This window comes from Pelophylax lessonae, assembly GCF_965119305.1.
Source record: "Pelophylax lessonae genome assembly, chromosome: 5".
NCBI classification, from domain to species: Eukaryota; Metazoa; Chordata; class Amphibia; order Anura; family Ranidae; genus Pelophylax; species Pelophylax lessonae.
Window position 1 is genome coordinate 71,292,394 of NC_138772.1, and position 12,660 is coordinate 71,305,053.

The 12,660-nt window shown below is 39.6% G+C and overlaps 2 protein-coding genes across 3 annotated transcripts in view; both read right to left on the minus strand.

Annotated features, from left to right (window-relative positions):
- LOC309555747 (LIM zinc-binding domain-containing Nebulette) overlaps positions 1-12,660 on the minus strand; it is a 328,664-nt gene that overhangs the window by 43,371 nt on the left and 272,633 nt on the right. The gene's annotated exons all lie outside the window — the stretch shown is intronic.
- LOC309555575 (nebulette-like) overlaps positions 1-12,660 on the minus strand; it is a gene marked incomplete at its 5' end in the record, with an annotated part of 100,411 nt that overhangs the window by 14,098 nt on the left and 73,653 nt on the right. The window contains 4 exons of the mRNA XM_082257635.1: positions 2,907-3,017; positions 7,897-8,007; positions 8,105-8,215; positions 10,876-10,983. Of these exons, the coding sequence (XP_082113761.1) occupies positions 2,907-3,017; positions 7,897-8,007; positions 8,105-8,215; positions 10,876-10,983 (441 nt within the window). The remainder of the gene's footprint in view (positions 1-2,906; positions 3,018-7,896; positions 8,008-8,104; positions 8,216-10,875; positions 10,984-12,660) is intronic.

The following is a 12,660-nucleotide window of genomic DNA, read 5'->3' on the forward strand; positions in this document are numbered from 1 at the left end:
TGAATATCAGAGTTTTACAATGCCTCATGGGATGTGTAGTTCCACAACAGCTGGAGGGCCGTAGTTTGAGGATCCATGGCATAGTAGAATGCTGCATATCCAAACAGATTGGAAAGTTAGTAGATGAAAAGTCTTTATTTATTGACCATACTGTCCATATATGTATATATTTCTGTAACACAGTTAGGTTACAGTTCTGCTTTCATAGGGAAAAATAAAAGGTCGCCACTAGCACGTTGACCGGGAAGCACACGCAGCTTTGAACCAGAAAGTTCAGCTTGCACTATTAAAGACATTTTTGTCTGCTTTGAAATTTTTGACATCCTTAAGTGTTTATGGTAAAATTAGATTGAATGTATATTGTAAAAAGCTTGTGTTTTCAGTGCGAGGAACATTGGTGCATTACATGTAATAAAGTCCAATGTAATGGTAGAGAACATATTTCCAGCATCAGATGGAACACATTGTTGCTCTCAGCGATAGATCCAAGCCGAGGACAGAGTAATTTCCTCTTAGGAAAAGCCTCATTTGTACCCATTAGTATGATTACAGTAATTACACATGGCCTTTATCTGAGTAGTATGAAGAGGAAATAATTAGAACAATTATTACAATGATCTATCTAACCTCCTACAACACTAATCTATTTTGGGTCCAAGAAGAGGCACAAAAATGTGAACTAGTACACAGTTCATACGAGGACAATGAGCCACTGATGTTTTGTATTTGGATGATTCAAAACCTCCTATGAAAAAAGGGAGTTTACATTACTGGAGCATATTGTCCCAGTTGGTGTCACAAATCATGTCACCTCTAGCACACTACACCTTTTTTCTACCGAATATTTGTTGCTTTGCTGAAATACTATATCTTCTAAAAGTGTCTAAAGGAAAAAAAAAGTGCATATAGTCGCTGATCAGATTTTACCTACTGTGATTCTAGTACAATATTATCATTTGATTGCCGGTTCACACCAGTGCGATACCAGACATCGCATGTGATTTGCACCGCATTGCTGTGCAAATCACATGCGATGTCTCTGCGATGCAATTCCAGCCATACAAAATGTATGGCTGAAATTGCATCGCATTCGCACCAAAATGGTACAGGACCCTTTTTTGGTTCGCACTGGTATCGGATCGCATAGGTGTTCGCACTTATGCGATCTGATTCCTGCATCATTTCATAGTTTGTACTGTGATCTGCGAACCAATCTGGGTGTGCTATTAACTTTACATTGACACCCCCAACAATTCGCAGATTTCAGTGTGAACCACTGTGCAATTCTCGTGCAATGCGGGAACCGGATCTGATTCGCAGTGTTTCCCACATTGCACCAGTGTGAACCGGGACTGAAAGTTGCTGCTATGAGCAACAAGAACTATTATTTCTTTAGATATGCAATAAAATACATGGACAGCTTTTATGTAGGCTCATACAGATGTATATTCTTTTCTTTAAAAACAAAAAACAAAAGAAAACAATTTTAGCTCTTAGATAAAGAAATAAAGAACTGCTTCCACCAAAGAGAATACAAATAAATGGATACTTTAGGGATGTAAGCACAAAATTCCCCAATGGGGTCACCCCTATCTAGTGCCAATGGCTGCTTGTCTCATTACCTACATGTCTACCCTTTTTGGTATCGAGTGGTGATAGTGCAAGCTACTTCTAGACGAAATAGAGGTTTCTCATGTGACTTAATTAGAACAAAACTATACCAATGATATTTCAAGTTGTGTAATGATGTCAGTTTTAATCTGTCATATCCCTACAGTGCATAAAAATATGTTGTAGTTGCTTCTTAGCTGTGCCTGAGAAACTGTTATATGCAATTTTGTGCCTGTATTTTTGCTACAGTCCTAAAAAAAAAGATGAAATTTAGAATATTGAACATTTTAAAATCTAGCATATTCCCTTATGTGCAGCCTGTGTGATCATCCATTTTAGGCTAAAAAAAAAAAAGGCTAACAAGTGATAAAGAGACAAACTTTGCCCCTTTTGGTTTGCTGACTATACTATTAAAAGCAATTTGTAGTATTTGATCAATAAGTGCAAAAAAAATGTCTGTTGACCCTGCCTGAAATCCAGTTAAAGTGGAGTTTCACCCATTTTCTTAACTTTAGATGTATGTAATCCCCTTGAAAACGACTTTTACCAATGGAAACTTTTACCAATTGTATTCAGGCCATTCTCTGCCCCGCCTCTGCCCCGCCTCCTCTCAGTGAGCTCAGTGAGGATATAATGCTTTCAGTCCTCGCTCACTGAGAGGAGACGGGGCGGAGGCGGGGCAGGTAACGGCCTCAATACACACAGTACAGCTCAGCTCCTGGGTAATACTGCGAGATTTCTGGCATGGAATACATCCCAGCACACACTGCGAATCGGCGAATGACGTCATCGCCGATCGGACCCGGAAGTGAGGAGGAATAAACAAGAAAATAAGGTATTTACTAGCAAAAAAAAAAAAAAAGGTTTCCATTGGTAAAAGTCGTTTTAAAGGGGATTACATACATCTATGTAATCCAACGTATTAAAAATGGGTGGAACTCCGCTTTAACTCATAATGTAGACTCTGTATCACTGAAACCCCAAGTACTGTTATCAACAATGTCCAGTTCTCCTCTGTAAAGAGGGGGAAATGTTCTGTAATCCTATGTATTTCCTGTCCTTGGGAGACATCAGTGCCCCTCCACAAATACATTACAGTACAGTGAGTGAGTGCTGTCACCCTATGTCAGGAAATGTATTACTGACAGGATCACTCGGTGAAAATAAAGGGGAAAAGCCTGGAAAAAAAGGAATGCAGCCACAACATCTAAAGACTGGTAAGCTTCAATAAATCCCATTTTTGCTTAGTTTAGAGTTCCCAAAAAAAGAGTAAATTGATATGTTTTGTTTCTTACTTGACTAAGAATTTCAGTTGCCCGCTTAGCTCGCATCATATCAGGGATGTCTGCACTCAACTCCATGCCTTTTCCTTTAATGTCATTTTCCAGATCCTTACGGTACTCTTTCTTAAATGAAGAAAACACAAGTTGGTATTGTGATGATTTTTATTTATTTTATTTTTTTTACTTCATTGAGTTCATTGGGAAACACAGCATAGCATAACATCATTAGTGGTAGATTGGAGAACTCCTACCCCATTGGCTAAAACCCATGAGAGGCAAACAGTAGAAAACGATGAGCAATTCATGAAAGAAGAAAATCTATTTCAACATGAGACATGCATAACTTAATCAACTACACTACAGAAAAGATATATACTGTATACAGTGGTGATCGAAAGTTTGGGCACCCCAGGTAAAAATTTGTATTAATGTGCATAAAGACGCCAAGGAAAGATAGAAAAATCTCTAAAAGGCATCAAATTACAGATTAGGCATTCTTATAATACGTCAACAAAAGTTAGATTTTATTTCTATCACTGACACTTTCAAAATTACAGAAAATGAAAAAAATGACATCTGCAAAAGTTTGGGCACCCTGCAGAATTTATAGCATGCACTGCCCCCTTTGCAAGACTGAGACCTGCCAGTGTCATGGATTGTTCTCAATCATCATCTAGGAAGACCAGGTGATGTCAATCTCAAAGGTTTTAAATGCCCAGACTCATCTGACCTTGCCCCAACAATCAGCACCATGGGATCTTCTAAGCAGTTGTCTAGAAAACTGAAACTGAAAATAGTTGACGCTCACAAAGCTGGAGAAGGCTATAAGAAGATAGCAAAGCGTTTTCCGATGTCAATATCCTCTGTTCAGAATGTAATTAATAAATGGCAGTCATCAAGAACAGTGGAAGTTAAAGCAAGATCTGGAAGACCAAGAAAAATATCAAACAGAACAGCTCGCAGGATTGTGAGAAAAACAATTCAAAACCCACGTTTGACTGCACAATTCCTCCAGAAAGATCTGGCAGACACTGGAGTTGTGGTACACTATTCCACTATAAAGAGATACTTGTACAAATATGGTCTTCATGGAAGAGTCATCAGAAGAAAACCTCTTCTACGACCTCACCACGTAAATTAGCGTTTGAACTTTGCAAATGAACATATAGACAAGCCTGATGCATTTTGGAAACGAGTTCTGTGGACCGATGAGGTTAAAATCAAATTTTTTGGCCGGAATGAGCAAAGGTACGTTTGGAGAAGAAGGGGCACAGAATTTAATGAAAAGAACCTCTGTCCAACTGTTAAGCATGGTGGTGGATCAATCATGCTTTGGGGTTGTATTGCAGCCAGTGGCACAGGGAACATCCAACGAGTAGAAGGAAAAATGGATTTAATAAAATTTCAGCAAATTTTGGATGGTAACTTGATGCCATCTGTGAAAAAGCTGAAGTTAGAGAGGATTGCTTCTACAAATGGATGATGATCCTAAACACGCCTCGAAATCCACGGGGGATTACATCAAGAGGAGTAAACTGAAGGTTTTGCCATGGCCTTCACAATCTCCTGACCTCAACATAATTGAAAATCTATGGATAGACCTTAAAAGAGCAGTGCATGACAGACAGCCCAGAAATCTCAAAGAACTGGAAGACTTTTGTAAGGAAGAATGGGCAAAAATACCTCAAACAAGAATTGAAAGACTCTTGGCTGGCTACAAAAAGCGTTTACAAGCTGTGATACTTGCCAAAGGGGGCAGTACAAGATATTAACTCTGCAGGGTGCCCAAACTTTTGCAGACACCATTTTTTTTGTTTTCTGTAATTTTGAAAGTGTAAATGATGGAAATAAAATCTAACTTTTGTTGACATATAAGAAGGTCTAATCTGTAATTTGATGCCTTTTGGAGATTTTTCCATCTTTCCTTGGCTTCTTTATGCACATTAATACAATTTTTTACCTGGGGTGCCCAAACTTTCGATCACCACTGTATATATATATATATATATATATATATATATATATACACAGTATCTCACAAAAGTGAGTAGACCCCTCACATTTTTGTAAACATTTTATTATATCTTTTTATGTGACAACACTGAAGAAATGACACTTTGCTACAATGTAAAGTAGTGAGTGTACAGCTTGTATAACAGTGTAAATGTGCTGTCCCCTCAAAATAAGTCAACACCAGTGTTGCCAACCATCAGTATTTTTACTGGCAGCCAGTAAAAAGCGGGCACTTTTCTCCTGCCAGTAAATGCCAGTAACAGGAAAAGGTTGCCAGTAAAAAATATGGCTGTGATGTTCCGGCTGGTCGAGACCTTCCGAGTGCCTGCTACATTGTGTTTGGGAGTTGCCAGCAGGGGCAGGTCTGGCAGAGGGGGTGCCTGAGCGTATCTTGTGATGTCATGGCGCAAGAGAGTCGAGTGGAGTGGCCAGAGCCTTGTGTGTGGGTCTGCGGGGCAGGAGCAGGGTAAGCCGGGAGTGGGGCTGTCAGTGCTGTTTGGACTGGAGTGGACTAAAGGGATCACCTGGCAGAGACTGTAATGTGACTCAGGAGTCATGTCAGTGAGATGTCATCATCATCTGTACTGCTGCACACTTCTGTCAGTTTTACTGTGAGAGTCAATTTCATGTGTGTGTGTGTCTCCACTTCCCAGGAAGGAAAGGAACGGGAAGTGGAGCCGCTCGTTACCCGCCGCCATCCTTTGAATCAGCTGCATCTTGAAGCTGTGCTGTATGCATCGGCACTGTGTCTCTCCGGTCTAGAGGCACGGTGACATGAAGAGAACACTATGCTCTAATATGCTTTTATCTCAAGCTATATGTAAGTGCAATACCTTCTTTTATGTTTAAAAAAAATAAAGTGTGTTACAGAGAGCACTTAGAGTATCTCTCTCTTTTATATATGGTATGCACATTGATGAGTCCGGATCTGAGCAGCTGATAGAATCCCTTGCCTGAGCAGTGGTTACTGAGGAGTGTTCCCGGTTATTAACCCCTTGGGGAAAGCGCTATTTATTCCATTTTCAGGTGAGCGCGGTGTATTCACTGGTGAAGGGGATTGAGTTGTTTCCTTATTTCCTGCACAACCCGAATTGGATTTGGATCTTGCTGTCTATGGACTATCTTTTTATCTTTTTATCTTGCACTGCACTTTACTGTTTATGGAACTTTTGGAAATGCCAGTAAAAACTTGGCTGTGCCAGTAATTTTTGGGTGTCGTGTCAGTAAATTTCAATCTGAAAGGTTGGCAACATTGCTCAACACACAGTCATTAATGTCTAAACTGCTGGTAACAAAAGTGAGTAAACCCCTAAGTTAAAATGTCCAAATTGGGCCCAAAGTGTCGATATTTTGTGTGGCCACCATTATTTTCCAGCACTGCCTTAACCCTCTTGGGCATGGAGTTCCCCAGAGCTTCCCAGGTTGCCACTGGAGTCCTCTTCCATTCCTCCATGATGACATCACGGAGTTGGTGGATATTAGAGACCTTGCGCTCCTCCACCTTCAGTTTGAGGATGCCCCACAGATGCTCAATAGGGTTTAGGTCTGGAGACATGCTTGGCCAGTCCATCACCTTTACCCTCAGCTTCTTTAGCAAGGCAGTGGTCGTCTTGGAGGTGTGTTTGAGGTCATTATCGTGTTGGAATACTGCCTGAATTAGACACAGAAAATTCAACAACTTTTTTTGGCTACTGAGGCAACACAACCTTTACGTGGAATCAGAAAAAAAGCATCCGAATTTCAAAAAGAAGTCAAACAGCCCTGTCAATGTCAAATAGGTGAGTCAACTTCTAAAGGGTGAGATAGATGAAGGTAAGCTCAGGCAACAGAGCCCTCATGAAGAAGATAGCTGGAGTACTCCAAACCAGGTGGCCAGGGTTGTCACTTGGTGGAAGCCTACAATGGCGTGTTACAGATCAGTAGTTTAGCTCAGAAGAGGAAGTTTAGATCTTCTCTTTCTAGTATGGAGAAAACTATAAAATAGAAAAAGACTGCCATACCCAGTAAGCATCCAGCAGGAATAAAAAAAAAAGAGAAACACAGTAGTACAGGAAGTGCACCGTGTATATTAGGCTAAAAACAGACAGGTGCTGCTTGGCAGGGTGTTATAGCCCATAGAAGGGGAATTTTCCTTCATAGCACCTATCCTTCTGTAAATTGGACTAATACTCCAGAAGTATGTGTTCCCCAGAGAAAGATCACATGAAGATATTTTATGGATACAATAACTCTAGATCTTGATGAGGCACTCTAGTCCAACATGGTAATTTTTCATGTAAACTGAATGAGTGCAACAGTCTACCTGGTCTCTATAGCATACAGCTGGCTGCCTACAAACTAATCCCCATCACTGCCTGATTTTCATCTCCTGAATTGCTCTAATTTTTCAAAAATTGATTCTAGTGTTCTTTTTGCGTCATATGCTTTCTGGGATTGTAAAGCTACACTAACTGGAGCATGGGGAATGTTGTATAATGCCAAAAGTCACACCTGCAATTACTATATTATGCATTTAAAGTACATGTAAACATTAACAATAAACTTCTCTTGTTCCTATTTTGGTCTGCCCAGTTTACCTACAGACTACAGAACACCCCCCCCCCATTTTATAGGGATGAGGAGGATGGAGGGTGTTTCTGAAGTCCTTGTAAAGTTCATGTACTAAGATGACGAATGAGTGATTTCACCCTTGAACAGGAAGTGTGTTATTGGCAGGATCATTAGATGAAAGCAATTTTAAAAGAAATGGAAAAAACTAATGTATCCACCACATCTAAGCTGCAATATATTAAGTTTTGTACTGTTTAGATACACTTTACATTACGGGGAGAAATTGGAATACCAAGAAGAAAGCCAGACAAACACTGAGAACATACAACCACCCTGCAGAAATTGTCCTCATGGTTACTGAACCCCTGATCTCTATAATGCAGGGCCACTATGTATACCACTAAGTTCTTCTATTTTTATATTTACTTTATCAGTTTACCTCATTTAGTATTTGTGCTGCATTTTTTACTCTTATCGAATCAGGGGTGTCTTCCAGAACAGTCAGTCCCTTTCCTTTGACGCCTTCTTCTAGATCTTTCCTGTATTCTTTCTAGAGATGAAAAAAGTTAACAAAAATGAAAAGCTTATCAAACAGTCATTATGCACATATATGAGAAGATAATACTATAATGTTTTATGAGTCATACCTCACTGAGCAGGCTAGTAGCATGTTTTGCATGCAGGAAGCTGGGTGTGAGGTCGAGGTCCACGGACGCTTTCCCTTTTATGGCTTCCTCAAAGTCTTTCCGATATAATTTCTGTTTATAAAATAAAATGCAGGTAAATTGCTTAATATCTTTCAGTAAAATGTAACTTTCCATGTAAAATTCAAAGCAGATTATTTTTATTTAGACTAGAAGAAGTTTCAATGTTCCTCAAGGCCACCAATGTACAGCTATAACAGAATATACTCTAAGTCTAAATAGTAATCATCAGATTTTTTGGTAAGCAGCTGAATCAATAAATATATCATTGATATACAAAACCGGCACATTTGTATTCTATACTTTATATATTTATGAGAGTAGCATGTAACATTCAAAGTGTGTATTTCTATAGTTAAAAACCTTTCTTTGTTTTGGATAGGGTAGGTATGATTGGAACCCTTTTCAAGCTTTTATTCATTTTTATTCATTTGGCTATCTGTGCCCATTAGGGAGATACAACAGAAAATCACTCCAAAGTGAGGGCAAACACTCCCTTCGACAGTTGTCATTATAAAAGGTGCCCCATTAAAATTCCTCCCTCATTTCCTGTTTTGGTGACAACTGCAAAACCTTTAGGTTTCCCAGTCCCAGTGACAGTGGTCAACAGGACAAATTGAAGGGGCAAATCTCTCCAGTGGGCACATAGTAAAGACCAAACAGATATTCTAACACTTTACCTGATCTAAAAACCCAAAAAATAAATAAAAGTTTTGACCAGAGATAATAACAGCAAAAAGCAGTGATGGCTCACATTTTGGTGTAGCTAATATTAAAATAATCAGTATATTATTTCTACATGTTTCAACTTTTTGCCGATACCCAATTTAACTAAGTAAATAACAGAGCTGTCTTATGAGTTTAATTTTACAGCAGTCCTGAAGTGAGTTTTGCTCTAGTGAAGCAAAAAGGTGTAACTAAAGCCTCGTACACACGCACTGATTGTTGGTCGACCGATCGGCCGTCTTTTGTCCAGTGTTGTTGTGTTGGTTGAAATGTGCTCTAGACTGCACACGAATTTTGTCGGCCAACAACAACCAACTGCAGAAGTGATGTCATGTTCTGGTCTACTTTTCATGTGTTTTTTCTTCTCTGAGCATGCCCAGTCTTGATCATCACATTTTTGTCTGCCAAAATCTGTACTGACTGACGAACAATCGGCCGTTCTGCTGACGGCCAACAAAAATTTTATAGCATGCACACCAGATTTTGTTCGGCCGAAAAGTCGCAGTCGGTTGTCGGAAGCATCATACCAACAAGCCGACAATCGGCCGATCGGACGTTGGCCGAAAATTTACAGCCAACAATCGGTGCGTGTGTACGGGGCTTTAAAGTGGGGAAGAAGTAGACAACTGTGTTCCATTAAAGGTTTACAGCTGAACTCTGGGTATGATCCTTATTGCATAGTTACTTTGGTCCAGCCTGAACCAATGAGAGTATGTATACCTCATAAATGATGGGCAGCTAGGGAAGCAACCACTGTAGAAGATGGCGTACTACAGTGATAGCCGCTATCTTCTGGGACTTGTGCAAAGTAGCTTCCCCTCTGCACAAAGACCAAAGAGGGTCGATCTCTTGGGTCGCTTGCTGGACATTGCCACCATTTACAAAACGCCCTGGGTTTTTTTTTTTATGCATACATGGCATTCTTTGATTAGAGAAGATGGGGAGGCAGTGATGTCACAATCTCTACTTCATTCAATCATAAAACACCTTGTATCCATTGAAAAAGTATAAGGAGCTCTGTGAATGGAGGCAGTGCTTAGTGGGTGACCCCGTGGTCAGTGCGCAGATGGGAAGATGCTTTGCAAAGGACCCGTAAGATGGCAGCTATTGCCAGCCTCCCCAGCAGCCCATCTGGCATGAGATATGAATACTTATATTGTGCCAAGATGGACCAAAGTAACCATGCAATTAAGATCAAACCTGGAGTTCAGCTTTAAATTTAGAATAAATATGATGATATAATGTACGAGGTGTGTCTAAAAAGTTTGGTGAATGGTATCAGAAAACATTTTCACCAACATTCCATGCGTCTCCATCGCCATATTCCCCAATTTGAAGCAGAACTTGATGGCTAACTCCTTGCTCCATTGCACTGTGAACCTACCTCTCACTCTGACTACGTTCGACTTCCCGCAGCAGGTTTACCCTGAAGTTGTCATGTGTACTCCACGCTAGGTGGCGCTTCTCGGTGTGTCTCTGAACAGCTATGTGCATGTGCACGCACCTGGCCAATCTTGCCGTTGAGATATCAGACCAGACCATTCACTGAACTTTTTAGACACACCTAATATAATCTGGTAAAGTAACCTTTGTAATATGTATTACACATTTACTTGTATGTACATATACAATAATCAGTATATTATGAAGATAATTTGAATGTCATTGAGCATTTCTTAGCCTTCAGATTCTTACTGTGTAGAATCTACGAAAGGACAACAGTAAACCTGTAGTGGGCTCACCCGTGGATGCCAGCCACCTATACTACATAGTCTGTAGTTGCCAGTGGGGTGTAACAAATATTCCTACTCCATCCAAAACTGTAAAGTGTGTTCAAAGTAGAATTTTATTTACAACTAAAATATTTTTATTTTCCTACAAAGATCCTGTCACTATCACAGATTCCTATTATAGGTTACTGTATATTGCACCATTTTTCAAACTGGTATCCCATATACTGTAAAACAAGGTTAGCGCTAGATACCAACCTCACTTTGCATTTTCTGAGCCTCCTTGGAGACGTAATACGATGGGGTGTCAACAAACTCCAGCATGGATTTACCCTTTGATTTTTCATACTTCTCCTTATATTTTACCTATAAATAACAAAAACATATAACACTGCTGGAAGAAATGACAATCGCATATGTGCTGCTTGTAATCAAAAAGTAATTTATGTGAGCCTTTAGAGGTCTGGTATCCTGAAAATAAAAAGAATTGTGTTTAGGAGCTTTTTCACACCATTTGAAAGTTATAACAGTGAGGGTGGTGGTGTATATTGCACCATTTTTCAACCTGGTATCCCATATACTGTAAAACAAGGTTAGCACTAGATACCAACCTCACTTTGCATTTTCTGAGCCTCCTTGGAGACGTAATACGATGGGGTGTCAACAAACTCCAGCATGGATTTACCCTTTGAGTTTTCATACTCCTCCTTATATTTTACCTATAAATAACAAAAACATATAACACTGCTGGAAGAAATGACAAAGGCATATGTGCTGCTTGTAATCAAAAAGTAATTTCTGTGAGCCTTTCAGAGGTCTGGTATCCTGAAAATGAAAAATGTTGCTTAAGAGCTTTTTTTCACACCATTTGAAAGTTATAACAGTGAGGGTGGGTGTCCGTTGTGCAGTGTTGGGGTAGTTACTCAAAAAATGTAACTAGTTACTAGTTACTTCTGTAAATTGTAATGAGATTACTTTACTAGTTACTGCATTTGAAAAGTAACTTCACTACTTATTACTTTACTTTCCTCTTTCTTCATTGACCGTGTAGAAGAAGATACATAACACTCTTTCTGCATAGAGTTTATTTTATAAACACAGGCTTTGGGAAACATGAGAACAAAACCTGAAAAAACAGAATAAAACATAAAGTGCAACAAAAAGTCATAAACTTCATCCCTCTCTATTCTTCGAAATAAGGATTGTATCGCACGGCTTGGGTACGCAGGAAAGCGCGTTCCTATAGCCTAGTTAAGTAGTGTAGTTACCTCCTATAGCCTAGTAAAGTAGTGTAGTTACCAATATTAGCATTGTAACTAGTTACTTTACTTAGTTACCAAAAAAAGTAATGTAGTTACTGTAATCAGTTACTTTGTAACTAGTTACCCCCAACACTGCCGTTGTGTCGGCACAGTGAGGGGCGGTGCTTTGTGTTGTTACAAATCAACATTTACTTTTTTTTTTTACTTTATTGAAGTGTCACCAATTGACACTACATTGAGGTGACATGTGGGGTGGTGGGCTACGCTGCATAAAAACGCAGCATGTCTGCATTTTTACGCAACGTACTGCAACCCACCTCAACGCAGCTCAACAGAGATAGTGTAAATGAAACCTTAATGCTGAAATCTCTAAATATAACTAGCTATTGGTTTCATGTATAGTACTTTCCCTTCTATGGGCTATTGGTAGTGTAAAGTTCAATTTCTGGCCTACCCCCTGAACTACATCATGCTGATTTTGTAGCACAGATTACGTAACGTAACACAACATAAGTAAGGAAGCTATTTTTGCATCATAGCAGGTTATGATTTTTCGTGGTTCAGACCTATCAATCCATTTAATGTTGAGATAGGGTAATTTTAGGCTTCATTCACACGGGCACACAGAAGTACAAGAAGATCTGTACAGGGCGTCATTGATTGTTACAGGCTGCCTGCACGTGTCTGCATGGAACACCTAAGCCTCCCAAAGTGCATAAACGGTGTGAATGAGGCCTTAGAGTTTGGGAAATCAATGAATCACTTAAAAAGGAGCTTGTGT